General features: G+C 41.4%; 1 protein-coding gene across 4 annotated transcripts in view; it reads left to right on the top strand.

The window, feature by feature from the left end:
- Nucleotides 1–8,714: 8,714 nt before the first annotated feature.
- LOC141110150 (alcohol dehydrogenase 1-like) overlaps nucleotides 8,715–20,141 on the top strand; it is a 74,838-nt gene continuing 63,411 nt past the window's right edge. The window contains exons 1-2 of one of the 4 annotated variants that reach the window (XM_073601370.1): nucleotides 8,797–8,855; nucleotides 11,185–11,241. In XM_073601370.1, coding sequence (XP_073457471.1) covers nucleotides 11,224–11,241 — 18 coding nt within the window. In that variant the 5' untranslated portion in view covers nucleotides 8,797–8,855; nucleotides 11,185–11,223. Of the gene's footprint in view, nucleotides 8,856–11,184; nucleotides 11,242–20,141 lie in introns of all 4 variants that reach the window. The other 3 variants (XM_073601366.1, XM_073601381.1, XM_073601375.1) reach the window with 3 other exon arrangements.

Genomic DNA, 20,141 nt, shown 5'->3' with positions numbered 1-20,141 from the left:
GACTGCATGCTAGCACGCCCATAGCCACAAACCCTGCATCAAGGGCAATTTCTTGCTGCCTAGTGAATAGATATGTCCTTACTCATGTCTCAGTGTGGCATTATTATTACACCTGACTAAATGTCAGTGTTCCAGCTGCCCTGCATAGGCTCAGTGCATAACAAAGATCCACTTGGTAAGGGTCATCAGACCAGGTAGGTATTTGCTGCTAAAACAGTGCATGTAGGTGATAACTGACCTCTCAGGAGCCCAGCCTGTCCCACTGACAAGAATATGCGTGAGAGGAGCACCAGAAATCCAGTCCAAGGTAGAGAAAATTCTCTTCCATACTGCAAATGCTAACACTATGGCTGAAGAGTGCGTCAGGACTAGAGGTCGACCGATATATCGGCCGGCCGATATATCGGCCGATATTTGGCGTTTTTTACTTAATCGGCATCGGCCGATTGTGCTGATAAAAAAGGCCGATTATAACTTCAGCCGTGACTTGCAAATGACTTCTGTAATAGAAGTTAATGCAAGTTTTCTGAAGTTATCTGTGGAGAGGATTCTCCCCTCCTCTGGGCAGCCTGCCAAGTCTGATAAGAAGATACATTGTATCTTTCAGGTTCTTTTTATCAATAGACTGAACTCCGTGTGTAGAAGTTTTCAGTTTAACCATTTAAAGACTAAATCTTTTCTGACACTTGTTGCTTACAAGTAAAAATCCTGTATTTTCTGCTAGAAAATCACTTAGAACCCCCAAACATTATATATATTTTTTTAGCAGAGACCCTAGGGAATAAAATGGTGATTGTTGCAATATTTTATGTCACACGGTATTTGCGCAGCGGTCTTTCAAACGCAATTTAAAAAAAAAAAAATACAGTAATGAATTAAAAAAAAAAAATAAGCAGTAAAGTTAGCCCATTTTTTTTCGTCCAAAAGTTTTGATTACCTGTTTTTGTGTATTTATTATTTAAGATAGGGTTTTTTTTTTTTTTTTTTTAGGTTTTTTTTTCTAAATTATACATACAAGTGAACTGATTGGAGGTTTGTTTTGTTTAATGTTTAAATGAAAAAAAATTTCTGTATTACTTAAGGCTGCTTTCACACTGGAGCGGGCAGGCGTTGATGGTAAAACGCTGCTAGTTTTAGCGGCGCTTTACCGTCATTTTAGAGGCGCTATTCGGCTGCTAGCGGGGCGCTTATAACCCAGCTAGCGGCCGAGGAAGGGGTTAAATGCGCCCCTGAAGCGCCGCTGCCAAAACGCTTTGCAGGCGCTTCGGTAGCGGTGCGCATTTATTTCAATGGGCAGGAGTGGTGGAGCAGCAGTATACACCGCTCCAAAGATGCCGTTTGCAGGACTTTTTTTTACATCCTGCCAGCGCATAGCCTCAGTGTGAAAGCACTCGGGATCTCACACTGAGACTGCAGGGGAGCCGTTTTACAGGCACTTTACAGGTGCTATTTTTAGCCCAAAAGTGCCTGAAAAACGCCCCAGTGTGAAAGGGGTCTAACTGTTAGATTTTATGAGATGAAGGGAAAAAAGAAAGGAAAAAAAAAATCGGCCAAATATATCGGCCCAAAAAAATCGGCATCACATATCGGCCATCGGCCACCGCGATTTCTAAATATCGGCATCGGCATCGGCCAGAGAAAAACCCATATCGGTCGACCTCTAGTCAGGACCACCTTAAAAAGGCAGACAGAAGCTCTCCGCCCATTATGCTTAGCCGTAAGAAATTGCTGTGAATCCTGGGTGAAGCTGCATTTACAGCGTAAATAATGTGTCAAGCTTGTTTTAACCGCTTGCCATCCGCTGGCTGTCATATGACGGCCAGGCGGCGCGGCTCTCGTTCTGGGAGGGCGTCATATGATGCCCTCGCTTCCCCTGCCCACCAGGGGGCACGTGCACGTGGCCGGCGGCAATCGCGCACGCCCGCCGTGTCACTGGGCACCCGATGCGCGTGCCCAGTAACACGGCAGGACCGTGGATCTGTGTGTGTAAACACACAGATCCACGTCCTGTCAGAGAGGAGAGGAGACCGATGTGTGTTCTCAGTATAGAGCAGTGATGGCGAACCTTGGCACTCCAGATGTTTTGGAACTACATTTCCCATGATGCTCTGGCACTCTGCAATGTAGTTGAACATCATGGGAAATGTAGTTCCAAAACATCTGGAGTGCCAAGGTTCGCCATCACTGGTATAGAGCAACACCGATCGGTCTCCTCCCCTAGTAAATCCCCTCCCCCTTCAGTTAGAAACACTCCCTAGCAACACAGTTAACCCCTTGATCACCCCCTAGTGTTAACCCCTTCCCTGCCAGTCACATTTATAGAGTAATCAATGCATTTTTATAGCACGGATCGCTGTATAATTGTGAATGGTCCCAAAAATGTGTCAAAAGAGTCCAATATGTCTGCCACAATATCGCAGTCACGATAAAAATCACAGATCGCCGCCATTACTAGTAAAAAAAATAAAAATGCTATAAATCTATCCCCTATTTTGTAGACGCTATAACTTTTGCGCAAACCAATCAATATACGCTTATTGCGATTTTTTTTTACCAAAAATATGTAGAAGAATACGTATTGGCCTAAACTGAGGAAAAAAATTGTTTAAAAAAAAAAAATTGGATATTTAACTTGTCACTCTTCTTTTGTTTATAGCGCAAAAAATAAAAACCGCAGAGGTGATCAAATACCACTAAAAGAAAGCTCTATTTGTGGGGAAAAAATAACAAAAATTTCATTTGGGTACAGTGTTGCATGACAGCGCTGAAAGCTGAAAAATGGCCTGGGCAGGAAGCGGGTGAAAGTGCACTGTATTGAGATGGTTAAAGAGGATGACAGAAGCTCTTCCATCCCACTATTCATAGCTGCAAAGGATTGCTGGGAGCTTGGATGATGTTGCCTTTACAAGATAGTGTGTCAAGATTGCCTTAAAGGGGGTAGACAGATATCTCATGCCCACTGATCATAGCTGAAAAGGATATCTGTAGGCCTGGGTGAAGTTACCATATCCAAGTTTTTGAGAATACCTCAAGCTGCATTCCAATACTGTTGCTACCAACTGCATAAAGCCTCCCGCAGAGAGCAGGCCAACAGCTGGCAAGGAAGAACAGGGGATAAGCTGGTACTTTATGTTCAACCTAAGGCTTTGCCTCTGTTGGTCATTTTCTTTAAGGTAGGTAAGTTTACCATGAGTGGAGAAGAAACAGAGCAGGCTCAAGGTAAGAAAGCAGAGCAGGCTCAAGGTAAGAAACTTGTGACAGCATTTCCTCGGAAGGAGTAGCCTTTATGGCCTTTCAGGGACAGGTTCTCTTTGAGTCAGTTCAGGTCAACAGCATTAGAGATGTGGCTGAAGTTGAACAGTTGTCATTACTAGCGGAAAAGGGCTAGAGTACAGATTGCAAGGTTTTTTTCTCCTTCTAATTGTTAATAGAGCGTCTTTTCTCCACTTGTGGTCTCTCCATATCCTTTGAAGGTTTTCTGGGTCAAGGTGTTTCTGCCCCAATTGTGGTGGCAAACAGTTTGGTATCCAAAAGCTCATGGTGGCAATATCTGGTATGCATCTTAAAGCTTTAGGCTCCATTTCCACTAGTGCGACTTTGGACACATAAAGTCGCATGACAAGTCACAGCCCATTAATTTCAATAGCACCCGTTCCAATCTATGCAATTTAGAGTTATATCGACTTTGAAAAGGTTCCTGCGCTGCTTTGATGCAACTTTGATCCAAAGACTGTAAAATTGGATTGGGGCTGCATTCAAGGTCGCACTTTGAATTGTGTGACATTGGGGTCGCAATAATGGAAACGTAGCCTTAAGGGGCTGGGTTCAGATGCAAGTTTTCCATAGAAAATAAATACTTTGCATTGCCTCCCTTCACCTGGGAAACGTTCTGGCTTGGCAGGCATCAAAGATAATTAATGTTCCCATCCCTAAGCAATTTCTGTGCCTTGCTTTTGGACCTATGCATAACCATTCTGGGATCCTGATCCTTGTCTATTGGTCAGCACCTCATGTATTAAGACGCTGGACCTAGTACTAGCCTCAATGCCTTCTTCAAATATTTTCATAGAGAGATTCTTAGATGGATAATTATTGGTGCAGGCTCTATCAAGCAACCTGACATGGTCCTCCCAGATATTTCAGTAATTTGGATAAAGGTTCGGAGATCGTCGCTGGAACTGACTCACCTTGGGAATGTCTGGATGGTCCTACTCACAGCTCAGGACAAAGTGCTTTTTCTCATTGATAACTTTTCACACTCTAGACTCAGATTAAAACTGTCTGTACCAGGAGCGATCTGGATCTCCACTTTTGTAGGAGAAGCCTAGAACTGAGGGTAGCCTCATGTTAGGCAATTCCTTTTGGCTTGGTTTCACCCCAGGATTTTACAGGCCTCTGTTCTTCAAGGGACAAGTTGACTCAGTCTTTGGTCAGGTGATTTCTCTATTGCTGAGACTCAGGGGTCTGGCTCTAGAGCAAGGAAGTCTTCTCTTCCTGTTTTACGGAATCACAATGGAAAGGCACCTCAGACAGTGGACCATTCTGGGGAAGAGACCTAGACACCCTCGATATCAAGGGGGATGGTTGTCTTTAGTGTCTTGTTTTCCAAGGTAACATCCAGAAGTTCTGGGCTGTTTTATATAACCTGGATCCAAGCAGACAATGTCATAAAGGTGGCTTACAATTTTCAAGTGGATTTACAGTTTTTTGCAGTAGCAAAAGGCTAGATTGGTATCCTAGGCAAAAAGTCAGGCTCCAGCCTTGTCAGGCATAGGTATACATCTTGGCAGGCAGACTGCATCTGATGGCAGTGCCTAAACCTGTGAGAATGATTTCTACCCCTGGAGTATTCCTGGAGCTGTGTCACCAGGTAGGCAACTTCAGAGGTTGACTACTTGACCCCCAAGGTCAAACTAGAAGGTAGTCAATTTTGGTTCAGGTGCAGTGGTCCTCCGATAGGATGCTTCTGTAACGTTCAGTACTTCCCTTGTCTGTCTCGCATGTTCGGAATGGAAAGTGTTCCAGGCTGATGTGGTACTCCAACCTAAAAGGGGCACTAGACAGTCGGTCTGATCTACTGGATCAGGATAATCTGTTCCTAATTAATGTGTTTTGCCATCCAGCTTCAAACTGCCTTTGACAGCTTGATAATTGAAGCTCAAATTCTGAGACCGGGCATCATGGAATCTAGGAATCCCTTGAAGCTAAGTGGGAGGGGGTCTACTACTTCATGTTAAATCTATTGCTAGACATGTAGTGATTGCTTATCTTGGTGTAAGCCTCAGAATTTTCTCCCAAAAAGTTTATTCACTGGACAAGTCCTCTCCTGCAGCTGGGCCTAGGTTAGCATTTGGCTCTTAATATTGCTGCCAATGTAACTTTGTGGGATCTTAAGTAGTTTTACTCATAGCCTTCACTTGGATAGGTGACTTTTTAAGGCCGGTGACTTTGTCTGGTATGGAACCTTTTACAGGTTTAACATAAGACAAGGTTATTAGAAACCAGTTCTCCATTTTGCTCCAGTTAGTTTCTATCTGTCTCCTCAAGCAGGACATCCTTATTCAGTTCCTTGAGCTGCATCCAGTTCACCCAAAGGAAGTTTCCGTCTCTTGGTTGGATGTGGTCGGGATAGAAATTTTATCTCTCAGCCTTTACTTTCCTCTTTTGTATTTCAAGATGGATCCTATACTGATGCCTTGATTTCTAGCTCCATCTCAAGTCAACTCAGCAGACCATCAACCAACTCCATGGTCTAGGGTTCAGGTTCCATCCTGTATTGACAAGATGCACTCTAATTTAGCTTTTGGCTACAGACTATGGTTTAACTGATTGACAAGGCTGCCACATAGGCTTCTATCCTCGCTTACCCTGTATTCTACCAGGGGCTTGGGGTGATTGTGGCCGGATAAACGCACTTGTTGCAGGAGCATTTGGGTGCTGTCTGTTGTCCTATTTCTGTCTGTGCTGTAATTTTTTGGGCAGGCTTTGGGGGCGTGTCCCCTTGAGAAGAGGGTAAGCTCCAAGGGACTGTCCTGGGGATTTAAATGTTGGTGCAGATGGGGAGGGTATTACTGATGGTTCTCAATCTGTTTTCTACCAGACAGACCTTAACCCTTATCTGAAGCCAGCTTCTCGTATAAAAATTATTGGGGAAGCTTTTCGAGCTGCAGGAAGTTCACAGCCTTGCTGTTGTCATGGCATCAAGAGCCTGGAAAACAGAAAATTGTATCCTACTTACTGTAATTTTCTTTTCCTGGTGCCTATCCATGGCAGCATACTGAACCCACCAATTTCATTCCTAGCGATGTACAGGGAATGGGCTGTTGTGTGGGTGTTAACTTTTTATAGCTATGCACTGGTGCTGTGAGCGAAAGTAGGCAGGGCTACTATCATACGTATGCTGCCATGGATAGGCACCAGGAAAAGAAAATTACATTAAGAAGTATACAATTTCTGTTTTAATGCTTGAAGTCCTATTTGCAATTATATTCTTGCTGCTAATCATAAGGAACTTATGAACAGTCTGATGGACGAATATGTAATACCAGTCATCATGTGCCTGTTAACCAGTTTCACTGGGCAAGTAACATTTTTCTATTCCTACTAATAAACACCAAACTCTAGACCAGGAACCAGATATAGCGTTTTCTTTGATGGGCAAAAAGTTAAATTTTAGTCTCATCAGACCAGAGCACCTTCCTCCATACATTTTGGGAGTCTCCCACATGCCTTTTCACAAACTCAAAATGTGCCATTTTATTTTTGCTGAAAGCAATGGCTTTCTTCTGGCCACTCTCCCATAAAGCCCAACTCTATGGAGCGTACGGCTTATTTTTGTCCTATGTACAGATACTCCAGACTTTGCTGTGGAACTCTGCAGCTCCTCCAGGGTTACCTTAGGTCTCTGTGCTGCCTGATTAATGCCTTCCATGCCCGGTCCGTGAGTTAGGTGTGCGGCCGTCTCTTGGCAAGTTTGCTCTCATGCCATGTTCTTTCCATTTGGTTATGATAGATTTGATGGTGCTCCTAGGGATCATCAAAGATTTGGATATTTTTTTATAACCTAACCCTGACTTGTACTTCTCAACAACATTGTCCCTTACTTGTTTGGAGAGTTCCTTGGTCTTCATGGCAGTGTTTGGTTAGTGGTGCCTCTGGGGCCTTTCAAAAAGGTGTGTATATGTAATGACAGATCATGTGACACTTAGATTGCACACAGGTGGACATCATTTCACTAATTATGTGACTTCTGAAGGTAATTGGTTGCACCAGAGCTTTTTATGGGCTTCATAACAAAGGGGGTGAATACATACGCACATGTCAATTATCAGTTTTTTATTTCTGAAAAATAGTTTTATGTATATATTTTCCTAATTTTACTTCACCAACTTAGACTATTGTGTTCTGATCCATCACATATAATTCAAATTAAAAAAACATTGAACTAAAGGCAGTAATGTAACAAAATAGGTAAAAAGCCAAGGGGGGTGAATATTTTTGCAAGGCACTGTATATTCAAGCTAAATCATATATTATTATGCTATATGTTATAAAATATTTTATTATTTATCTATTTACTCTGAAATTACTGGTTTGAAGTTAAAACTTCAAACTTCAGTAATTTGTTGGTTAAGCCACTTGCTTGAGTACAGTTTTTGAAAATATAGTAAATGACCTTAAACCAAAATATAATAATTATTTGTATATTACTTACTTATGGTAACTAACCCCTTGCCACCCAGGCCAATTCTGACACTTCTCTCCTACATGTACTAACCATCATTTTTTACTCAGAACCCCCAAACATTATATATATATATATATATATATATATATATATATATATATATATATTGTTTTAGCAGACACCCTAGGGAATAAAATGGTGGTTGTTGCAACTTTTTATGTTACACAGTATTTGCACAGCAATTTTTCAAACATTTCATAAATATATATAAGAAAAAAACACTAAAGATAACCTGCTTTTTTTTTTTTTTTTTATGTGAAAGATGATGTTACGCCAAGTAAATAGATACCTAACATGTCACACTTTGAAATTGCGCACACTCGCGGAATGGCGCCAAACTTCGGTACATAAAAATCTCCATAGGCAACGCTTTAGAACTTTTTACAGGTTACATGTTTAGAGTTAGAGGAGGTCTAGTGCTATTATTGCTCACTCTCTAACGATTGCGGCATATGTAACCTGTGTGTATCTGGCTCTGATACTAGCCAGTGCCACACCAGCCACTGACCTCACCGCACGCCCCTGATGCTACGGGGTAATTTAAAAAAGCGACGTTTGCTTTAAATATCCAGTGATGCAAAAGAAGTTACATTTTTGTGCATGTGATTGATTGGATGTTAGAAACAAACTTAACCTCAGCTTCCTTCACATTTGTAAATCACTCCTATGATGCCAGTTTCTATGATGTAATTAGGACAGTGTTATAATTTGGTGTACATGTTAGAATCACAAAATGTCTTGTTTGGTTTTATTAGTTTTATTGCATTAGTTTTGACTCTGGTTAAATAATAATACGCTGATAAAGCAAAGTTCATACTCACAAAGCAAATATCTGCTCGGATAACATCCAGTCCAGTCAGTTAATGTTAATCAAAGTGTATAGGTTGATCTGACAGATCAAATCCAAAGTCTTCTTGCAAATGTGGGAAAACAATGCAATACATGATTATGTTGCAAAAGTTCAAAAGAGGCAAAGGTAACATTTTTTTTTGGATGTAGCATTGAGTGGGAGTGTCCTGAGAAAGCAACTGTTATAATGCACAATTTGGTTGAATGTTTCTTTTGCTAACAAGAAGACAGTATTTTAACAATGAGTACTACAGCAAAGGTAACAATTTTGCTTTTAAGCTTTATTACATACCTCTCATAACTTTTGCTTGATACTCTTATGCCTCATACACATGGTCGGATTTTCCAACGGGAAATGTTCGATGTGAGCTTGTTGTCGGAAATTCCGATCGTGTGTATGCTCCATCGGACATTCGCTGTCGGAATTTCCGACAACAAAAGTTTGTTGCAGGTTCTCAAATTTTCTGACAAAAAACTTTGTTGTCGGAAATTCCATGCATGCTCAGAATAAAGTACGAGATGGAATTGCTCTGTCTGGTAAAACTAGCGTTTGTAATGGAGATAGCACATTCATCACGCTACAAATTTTTAAATCTTTCAATGCAGCGCATTCTCTTCTTCTTTATAATGCTAGAATAATGAAGTTGCTTTGCTGCTGATATTCACACACAGTTCTGACAAACTGATTGCTTAATTATTTCCCGTGATCTCCTGAATATTTTTTTTATGTTTTTTCGCCCGATCTCCAGAATAATGTTTATTATTTTTTTTATAGGAGGAAAAATATATTCATATTTATATATTTTTTTGAAGTGATCTACTTTTTTTTTTTTTTTTTTTTATCAAGATCTCCTGAATTTTTTAAATTTTTTTATAGTGATCTCCATAATATTTTTTGACGTTTTGTGTGTCAAGTTACTATAAAACCATTATTATCTTGTTTTTGGTTGGTGTTGGTATCCCTTGTTAATTTGACATTGTATTTTTCAAATGTACCTGCCTACCACACACAAACTAACTGTCCTTTTTGAACTAAAACACATAGCAAAGTATTTGTAAAAAAAAAAAAAAAAAAGTAATTTATTCATAACAGTCATAACAAACTTAAGACGAAGGCATGCTGGATAAACTGTTGAAATTGGTGAAGCCTTTGTACCCCAGGGCAGACATCAATTATTTGACAGGCAAAATTGGTAGCCTGAGGAGTCCATTTAATAGGGAGCACAATCCAGTCCAGGACTCCGAGAGATCGGGAGCAGCAGCAGATGACATATATGTCCCCAGGCTGTGGTCTTACAACAGCCTGCGTTTTTTGCCAGACTAGACCAAACCCAGGCTATCACTCTCTTGACTTCCTTCCACGCTTCCTTCCATGCTGTGGCTGTGGTGTTGGAGTTGTTGCAGGAGGTGGAGGAGGAGTATGGTCCAACTCACATACTTGATTTTTATTGGTGAGTTGGCCCCTCACCCCCTTATTTAGGGCCTGAAATATGACCTCCTCACAGATGAGGCATTGGCCCTCCTCTATTTCTTGCATCTTACTGGCCATCATACAGCCAAAGGCCTATTTGACATTAGGGGTGTTTGTGAGTACTGCAGTAGCCTGCCGAATCCTCCACGTTCCTCCCCTTCCTGGGCCTTTTTGTTGGAAGGCGGAGGAGAGGAACCTGCGATTCGATCAGGCTACTGGGCACGGCCACCTCCTGGCTGCCACTTTCCACGGCCACCTCCTGCCTGCCACTTTCCATGGCCACCTCCTGGCTGCCACTTTCCACGGCCTCCTCCTGGCTGAGACTTTCCTGTGTATGAAAATGGGACAAAGTTTTAGTTTTTTAGTCATCAATCACACACAATTTAGAGCTCATGACTCTTGCAAATTGAATGTTAACAAATAGAAAAGACTATCATTCTGACCCCAGCATTTTTCATTCTTGCCCAATCATTTTTAGCTAATACTGTCTATTGATATGTAAACCACTTTGTTAAATCAGAAATTAGTGCTCAATAATAGCATCTAGTTAACATCATTAAAATTTTGACCAGAAATATGTTGAACAATGCTATACCTGGCTCAAGCTGGGCTCCTCCACATCTTCTTCCTGGGTGAAAGGCCCAGGTTGTACGTCGGAAGCCTCATCTGAGGTGGAAGGAAGTGTGGAAGGAAGTGTAGATAGTGATGGCCTGGGTTCACTCTGGTCTGACAAAAAATGCAGTCTGTCATAGTACCACAGCCTGGGGACATAAATGTCATCTGCTGCTGCTCCTGATCTCATGGAATCCTGGACCTTTTTGCGCTCCCTATTATACGTGCTCCTCAGGCCACCAATTTTGCACTTCAAATAGGAGATGTCTACCATGGGAATTACCGGCTTCACCAATTCCAACAGTTGATCCAGTGCTGCCTTCCTCTTTAGTTTGTTGTTATAAAATTGGTGTTTCACTTTGCACAGACATGGCAGCTCTCTGTACTTATCAATTAAGTTGTGGAGGAAGTCATGGTCATTAAACTTATCCATTTTATCTGCAAGACACAACACAAGACAAACCCTAATGTCAAGCTAAACTCTCCTAATCTTGTCCCAATATAGGCCTCAATCTATAAAAGCAGTATAAGCCACTAACCACTGATGCCCCAAGTTAAAATGGTACGTTCCTTTGCACGATCGGCTCTTATGCTACTCTGTCCTCCGCTCACAGATCGTACGTACGACGCACGCGTGTTATGCTTTATCTGCGCATGAGTGAAACTCCAACCCTGACCTTCTTTCTAGTATATTCCCTGCCCCTTCTCTTTTGGCGCAGTGGGAGAGCACATGGCGGAGAGACAACAGGTGCATGATAATATCAGCAATGAGGAGGACAACGAAAGTCTGGAGCCACAAACGTCCCGCTCCAGGAGGAGATTTAAGGCCTCAAATATGTCCTTTGTAGAGATGGTGGAGCTGGTGGACATCTTGAAGAGGGCCGACTATGATGGGAAGTATGGACCGTACAGCAACCCAAATGTGAGAAAGGCCAAGATCATGACTAAAGTTGTGAGGTCTGCAGAAGAATTTTGGGGTATGACGATCCAAGGAGCAATTGAGGAAATGCTGGTCAGACCTCAAATTGAGGGAGCAGGATCTGTACAGAAGGATCAAGAGAGTGCTGCAAAAAAGTAAGTATTTTGTTGTGTGTTCCAATTATTATTACTTGCATGCTGCTCCATGTGCTTTTCTTTACTGTTGTACATTTTAAAATGGTGTGGGGACAGTAATTGTATGTAGTAAACATTGTTCGTTAGATCGTCCGTAGTGAACATCGTTCGTTCGACCACTAATACAATGTTTTTGGCAGATGCAGGTTAACTACATTTGTTTAGGTCTATTTGTATGAAAAGAAACTTAGTACATTGTTGTCTAGATGTGTTTGTAACTATAATGAAATGCAAATTTGATTCAGTATAAGGAGAGGACGCTCAGCAGCTGTTTACACATCTGGACGCAGGTGCACTAGTGTGGGACACCAACAGTAGTGTGGAACAACCTTTTTAGGGTGTCCCACGCAGGTGCTCCAGTGGATACTAGGGGTCTCTCCATCTGTGAAACTTTAATAACAAAAAAGGTTGTATTCCAGCTTTAGAAAGGGAAAAAACATGTTTTCAGCTTGGAACTCTGCTAAATCAGACAATTGTACGACACTTCCAAGCAATGTTTCATATTCCTATTTCTTGCCTCAAATATCTGTGTGCTAAGTAAGAGGTTCAGGAACTGGGCGAAATAGTGACCACAACAGGTCAGCGTCTGAGACCACAGCTTCAGGTAATAGATGCATGCATGCATATTTATAATACATGGTGTGTTTTTTTTATTTTTTAGGTGATGTGGTGAATGTTGTGGAAGAAGAAACTCATTTCACCAGTGCAAGTGCACAGATCCTCATCGGGGAGATCATGGTGTGCAATCGAGAATTAGAGAAGATAAAAGAAAACATCAATGATGTTGAAAAAAGACTCAACAACATCATTGATGTTTTAGGCAGAATATAAAACACCCAAAAATTTTTACATTTTGTCGTTATATTTTTTAATTTTAAAAAAGTTTTAAAGTAATTTGAAAGCCAAATTTTGAAGATGCACACAGTGGGGGTTATTTACGAAAGGCAAATACACTTTGCACTACAAGTGCACTTGGAAGTGAAGTCGCTGTAGATCTAAGGGGAAAATCTGAAATGAGGGGAAGCTCTGCTGATTTTATCATCCAATCATGTGCAAACTAAAATGCTGTTTTTTTTATTTTCCTTGCACGTTCCCCTCAGATCTACATCGACTGCACTTCCAAGTGCACTTGTAGTGCAAAATGGATTTGCCTTTTATAAATAACCCCCAGTGTGTCAACATGTGCTATCTCCCATCATGGGATATCAGTGTAAGCGTTTTGTGGGTGCACCCCCGAAACACGTCCATTGATCCCCCATGATGGGAGCTAGCACATGTTGACATTAGGCATGGGATTAGGAGGGAAATCCACATTTTCACTCCCAATTTGTGTGCATCTTCAAAATTTGGCTTTTACAGGGGTGACATCACCTCATCTGATGAAGGCACGGTAAACACAGTTATGACATACCAATGTCACATATTGCCTTCAATTTATCCAAGTTAAACTTTGTAAGTTCCTGAGTTGTGTACGTTACGGTTTTAAACATGCCTGTTTAACCAAAAAAAAGGATATTTCTACTGTCAAACATAAAAATGTTATACACCAAAGATGTTGGTTTGTTAAAAAACCCTTTTCTAACGCTCATGTGAATGTGCTTTGAGTAAAATGTTTTATACTCAACAATGTGTGGCTTCTTCTTTCAATGCTCAATACCAGTTTTTAGAGTAAGTTGGTGTAGTTTACAGTGACAATGGGGGTATTTACTAAAGGCAAATCCACTTTGCACTACAAGTGCACTTTCAGTGTAGTTTCAGTGCACTTTTAAGTGCACTTGCAGTGCACTTGTAGTGCAAAGTGTATTTGCCTTTAGTAAATAACACCCCACAATGCCCCAAAATTTGCCCCAATCATGCCACTTTAGGGACTCAAATCAATTAATTCATGGAGCTGAAAAAGATGATTATTTTTATCATTAATGCATTACATACAGTAACAACAAAAACAAGGTGTGTGTGTAGCAGACCCACAACATAATAGTTTTCAAATAAATTATGTTTGCACTATTGAAGAAAATGGCCAAAAAAAAGGCCATTGGAGAACCTAGGAGACAGATAAAAGAAACGCAAGCAGTAAATCAAATGAAATATGAGTTCAGTTTATACCCAAAAAAATTATTTAAAAATTGTTTCACACATTGGCTGGCATATCAATGCCCCCCCTAACAGCAAAGTACTCAACATACTTCTGTCTAACTTTGCGGGCGCTTTGGGGGGGCAAGCCAGGACGACCAGGTTCAATTGTCGTCAGATTTGTATTTTGAAATCTGGCCTCAGCCACAATTAAGGCCATATAGTTTGTTGCATTTTTTCTGAGGTAATTGTGGAGAATGCAGCAGGCAAGTAAAATATGGCTCAGTTTATATTCCGCCATGTGTATTGCTGTCAGAAATAGGCAGAATTCGCTGGCCATTATTCCGAACGCATTCTCCACGACTCTTCTGGCTCTGACCAGCCGGTAGTTAAAAACACTCTGCTTTGGGGTGAGGGTCCTCATGGGGAATGGCCGCATCAGGTGATCACCCAGCCCAAACGCTTCATCAGCAACGAACACAAACGGAAGACCACCCACATTGTCTTCCACAGGTGGCAAGCCCAAGCTGCCATTTGGGAGCTGTCTGTAGAACTCCATCTGGACGTTGACTCCACCATCCGACATCCGGCCATTCTTCTCCACGTCCACATACAAAAACTCGTATGTAGAAGAGGACAAGAAGACCTGGACAGCCGCACACTGGAATGGATAAATCTGTCTTTTTATTCAAAATACAGGATCATGGGGTACACAAAACACGACTGTGGGGTGGTACAAAAATAACTGATGCGTTTAGGACTTACACCAAGTTCTTACTCATAGCTGGCTAAAATGGGAATGAAAAGCCATATATACATATATATATATATATATATATATATATATATATATATATATATATATATATATATACTAAAAAATATTAGAACATGTGACCATGCAATGGTGAGAAAATACAGAACAGCTGATTAGCAGCCGTATGAGATCTCCACACCTGCTGCTGGTTAGTAAATCTAAAATGGAAATCCCCATAGCAAGTAGACATAGAAACAACAATAAAATAAAATAAAGTGAAAAAATGAATGAGATAATAAAAAAAGTGTTAAAATAATGTGATATCCATACATGTATAAAATATACATATAATGAATGAGCTCATGTGAAAAAATGTGTGTGGTGATATGTGTTATAATATGAACAAATAAAACAATTTATAACCCGGTTATCCAGGGTCAAAAAACATTTTTTTCAAAATGTGAATGTGCGTAGTGACAAATGGGCAGTGATATATATGTTATCTGAATAAAGACTGATCATGTGTGAAAAAGATGTATAGACAAGGGCAATCAATTCTAACAAAAAAAATATATATATGTATAATAAGATGAGGACTGAGGGTAAATGCATGTGAGTGAATATGTGCAAGACATGCACGCAAAATTAATATGCAATAAATCAAGAACAGGTGCCGTGATCTCAAGACAGCATGATTGCTAGATCTGCATAGTCCACAATCATCAAGCCCATGATCTGAGAGAAAAACAAATATGTCACAGACAAACATTCAAAAACAAGTACAAAAAATAATTAGAATATATAAAGAAATTTTTTTTTTTTTTTTTTTTTTTTTTAGTTATGTGGTAAAGACGTACCTGTAACCATATAAAAACATCATCTACAAGATTAATATTATGTTTCTAGAAGATGGCACAATTTATTAATTATGGATTCATGATTTTGACAGGAATTGATAAGAGGGAATGCACTTTATAATTTTATATAAAGTACGCTCGGATATGTAGTGGGGGAAGAACCACAGAAAGGGGTTTTGTTTTTTTTGTTTTTTGCACAGAATATAAATTATAGAACTATGAACTATAGGGATTTAAGACACGAACTAGGAAAAGGGGGAAATCACTTTACAATTTATCTAATATGTTTGCACGATGGGAGGAAGGGAGGGAGTACATTAATTTTAAGGAGGGGGGGGGGATATTTTTCTTTTTCTCTCTCTCTCTTCTTCTCACTTTATAAATTGGAGAAGTCACATTATAATTATTGTTTAATCACGTTTGTAGTTGGGAAGAAGGAGTTGGAGTAATTAATAACAAGGATAGGGGTGGATGGAAGAACTACAGACTTTAATAAAGTGTTTTTTTTTTTGTAATTTATAAACCTCGGTTAAATGGGATATGTGGGGTAATGTGTAGTCTTGTTATTGGGTTGAATGTAGGGGTATAGTATGTTGTATAAATGATGTATTATATAAATGAATAAAATTTTGATTATTAAAAAAAATATTATGTTTCTAGAATGGTAATGAACCATAAACTTGGACTCATCCATGTGGATGTGTAATTAAACAAAGATATATATATCCATGTGCATATATTGGTTCAAAACCTGAACTGAATGAAATTGGGGTACTGGAATGGCGCATGAAGCAAAAACGCCAATCCAGGTGCCCCTTAGTAGAACTAACTCGTATGTCGCCGACACCACCGCCAACATCACAATACTATTAAACCCCTTATAGTTATAATAGTATGAGCCTGAGTTGGGGGGTGGGATGATGTGGACATGCTTCCCATCTATTGCCCCTCCGCAGTTAGGAACGTCCCACTGCTGAGCAAACTGGGATGCCACAGTCTGACATTCCAGTGGGTTTGAAGGAAGCTGTGGAGTCAAACAAGAAAAAAAAATAGTACTTTTGCGCATAACATTGCAAGCAGATTAGACACAAACATTCTTGGCCAACATAAGTATAACATTTATTGAAATGAGTATTTTAAGAGAAAAGTATAAGGTCCACTTATCAGATTCCTCACCCCCTCTGATGGCCCATTGTAAAAATTTTAGGGGGGAGGGGGGGATGTTTCGGACAGGTAACCCTCTCCACTTCATTGAGAGCTGAATGCATAAATAATGTGTTTTACTTTGGCCAGCCCCTGGACAGGTATTGGCAGCCCACTGGGCAGGTAAGAAGTGTCACAGTACAAAAATATGAATAAACACTGTACAAATCGAAGCACATTTTTACATTCTACAATTACCTATCAAGATAATAGGAGAACAAAACTTTAAACAGTACCATTTGTCTATCAATAGATTTTTTTAGAAGTTTCAACAACGGAAAAATATCATGGTACAGCGAAAACAGTTTTCAACCAGGTAGAAAAAAGACTGTGTTTCACAGGTGCAACAAAGCCTTAACATACATGGTCCTACCAACAGAGTAATAACCTCAAGTAACCTTCATTATTATCTGAGAGAGGAGGAAACACCTCAGTCCCAACATCCCTAATGGGAACTAACTGTGTTGGGGTCCGAGGAGTGTCGCCCTTACTGGGTGCCAATCGGTCATTCCTTGTTCATTTACAGACTGACCAGTAAGGGCTGCTTGTTTGGAGAAGACCTGTTTTATAAGCTCATTGATGTAGAATTGGGTACAATCCCCTATTTTCGTATATAATTTTGCTGCACATAACATCAAAGACCTCGTCTAGAAACCATGCTGTACCTAATGAGCACACAAAAGCAATAAAGGGAAAGAGAGAACAGAAAAGAATATAGGGAGAAAGAGAGGCGATGATGAAGCGACATAAGACAGAGTGGTACTCGCTCCTCCGCATCCAACAAGAAGAGGAAGCATGGACCAGCTATCCGGAAATGTATTTGGCCCAGGGTTCCCAAACGACGTCATTCCTTTCTACCGTGTCCAGAGGGATGCTGACTGTTTTTTCTTGGGCCATGATCCAGGATTTCTTTCTTTTGACTAACATAAATGAGACTGTGGGCTGTTTCCAGGCTCGGGCTATTGTTAATTTAGTTCCGAGAAGGATGAATCTAATAAGATTTTGGGCTAATTTCAGTACCCCAGGGTTGGAGAAGTTTAATAATGCGTACTGTGGAGTTTTAGAGACCGGTAAATTTGTAATTTTCCAATTAATATGGAATATTTTGTTCCATAAATCCCTGATTTTGGGGCATTCCCACCAGATGTGGATCATGGAACCAGTATGTTACGAAAGCATAAGGGGGATGCGTTCTGGTAGATTTTAGCTATCCGCAAGGGAACCATGTACTCATTAAAATTTTCAAGTTAGCTTCAACTAATGCAATGTTGAGGATGCCCTTTGAAGCAGCGACAGAGGCTCTGTGCCACTCAGTTAGGGTCCAATGTTGTTGTAGACCAGTCTCCCATTCTCGCATGAAAAGCGTTTTAGAGTCAACTCTAGCAAGTGCTCGGTAAATCACTGTTATCCCCCCCCTCTGCTCCATGGCCTGACCACACCAAAGTTCATATTCCGTGATAGATAGAGGTTTGTGTATGGAGGGTCATAGAGATCTGATAAAATGGGATATTTGTTGGAGTCCAAACCTTTCCGTCCTTGGCATGTCAAGTTTACTGGTACAATGGGCGAAGGTAAGAGTCCCTTATCTAGCTACCATTGGAAGGCTTTAATATCCTGTCCAGGTGGGAACAGGGGATTTCAGAAGATGTGGGATAGAAGGTGCCAGTGGGAGATCAAGTGTGAATTGTTTTTATGGGAATCCCAAAGTGTTAAGGAATGAGAAAGCATGGGTGCTAAGATGGCCGGTCTGGTCTTGGTTGGACACCAAAGTATATAATCTAAAGTGTGGTGGGGGATAGCCCGTCTTTCCATATGCACCCAATCAGGGTGAGGGATTTTAGAATATATAGTAGATAGTTGGGATAATTGTGCTGCTTGATAGTACCAGAGTATATTTGGCACACCCACCCCACCCTGTTCTCTGCTGCGGAAGAGAGTCCCCTTGGCAATTCTATGCCCTTTGGCACCCCAAATGAACTTTATGATTTTCGATTGGAAATTCCGGATACGGTCCTTAGGGATGGAGATAGGTAGTGATCTGAAGAGATACAAGATGCGGGGTAGTAGGGTCATTTTCACAGAATTCACCCTGCCCAGCCAGGAAAGGCCCAGTTTGTCCCAAATTAAGAGATCTTCCTCCAGTTTGCGAAAGGTTGCTGGGAAATTAGCTGAGTAGAGTTGGTCTATAGTTGCAGTCAAGTTAATTCCTAAATAAGGGAGCGCTGTCTCAGTCCACCCAAACCTAAAGTTGTTCTTGAGCTGGGCAACTGAGCTGGTAGATTAATGTTGAGGGCTAAAGATTTTGAATAGTTAACCGTGAGTCCCGAGGCTTTGCCAAAATCATCGAGCAACCTGCATATAATGGGAAGGGAGGTGATTGGTGAAGATATAAAGAGTAAGGCCGCGTACACACGGGCAGACTTTTTGACCGGACTTGTCCGACCAGGGGCGTAACTAGAAATAGCAGGGCCCCATAGCAAAATGTTGTATGGGGCCCCCCTGCAAACAGCCCCCCCCCACAGCTGCCCTAGTGTCAATGCAGCGTGACCTGTGCCCCATACAGCCTGGCCTGCCTGTGCCCCATACAGCCCCACCTATGCAGAGGAAGAGTCAAGCCACCCGGCCACCTTGGCCTGACGCCTTTGATGACGTCACATGTCCCGCATTGGATTGGCGTTCTGTCTATCAAAAGCAGTGGCACCGAGCCAAAAGATGGAGCTATGTGATGTGAGCCCCGGGAACACTGGAAGTTCTAATGAAAGCTCTTACATTGGGCAATTCAGCTCTCTGCTGATACGGACAGCTCGCCTCTTCCTTTCCTCTCTTCCCCTGTCTTGGAGACTGTTCCGGAGGTGCTCATATCCTCACTGGGCCCCACTCGGCTGCAGGCCCCATAGCGCCCGCATGGGTCGCTATGGTGGTAGTTACGCCCCTGTGTCCGACAGACTTTCCAGCGGACTTTCGACGGACTTTTGACGGACTTTTGACGGACTTCCGATGGACTTTTTAATGAACGGACTTGCCTATACACGATCACACCAAAGTCTGACGGATTCGTACATGATGACGTACACCGGACTAAGATAAGGAAGTTGACAGCCAGTAGCCAATAGCTGCCCTAGTGTCGGTTTTTGTCCGTCGGACTAGCATACAGACGAGTGGATTTCTGGGTCCGGTGGAGTTACAACGTAAAGATTTGAAGCATGTTCCAAATCTAAAGTCCATCAGATTTGCGACTGGAAAAGTCTGCTGAAGGTCCGATGAAGCCCACACACGATCGGATTGTCTGCCGGATTGTCTGCCGGATTTGGTTCGTCGGCGTCCGTCGGACAAGTCTGGTCGAAAAGTTTGACCGTGTGTACGCTGCATAAGATGTCATCAGCGAATAAAGCACATTTGTGCATTTGTGGTCCGCATTGTACCCCTTGTATGTCAGGGTTGTCTCTGATGGAAATGGCC

Source organism: Aquarana catesbeiana, linkage group LG01 (assembly GCF_042186555.1).
Source record: "Aquarana catesbeiana isolate 2022-GZ linkage group LG01, ASM4218655v1, whole genome shotgun sequence".
NCBI lineage: Eukaryota > Metazoa > Chordata > Amphibia > Anura > Ranidae > Aquarana > Aquarana catesbeiana.
This window is presented reverse-complemented; position numbering and strand designations above follow the sequence as displayed.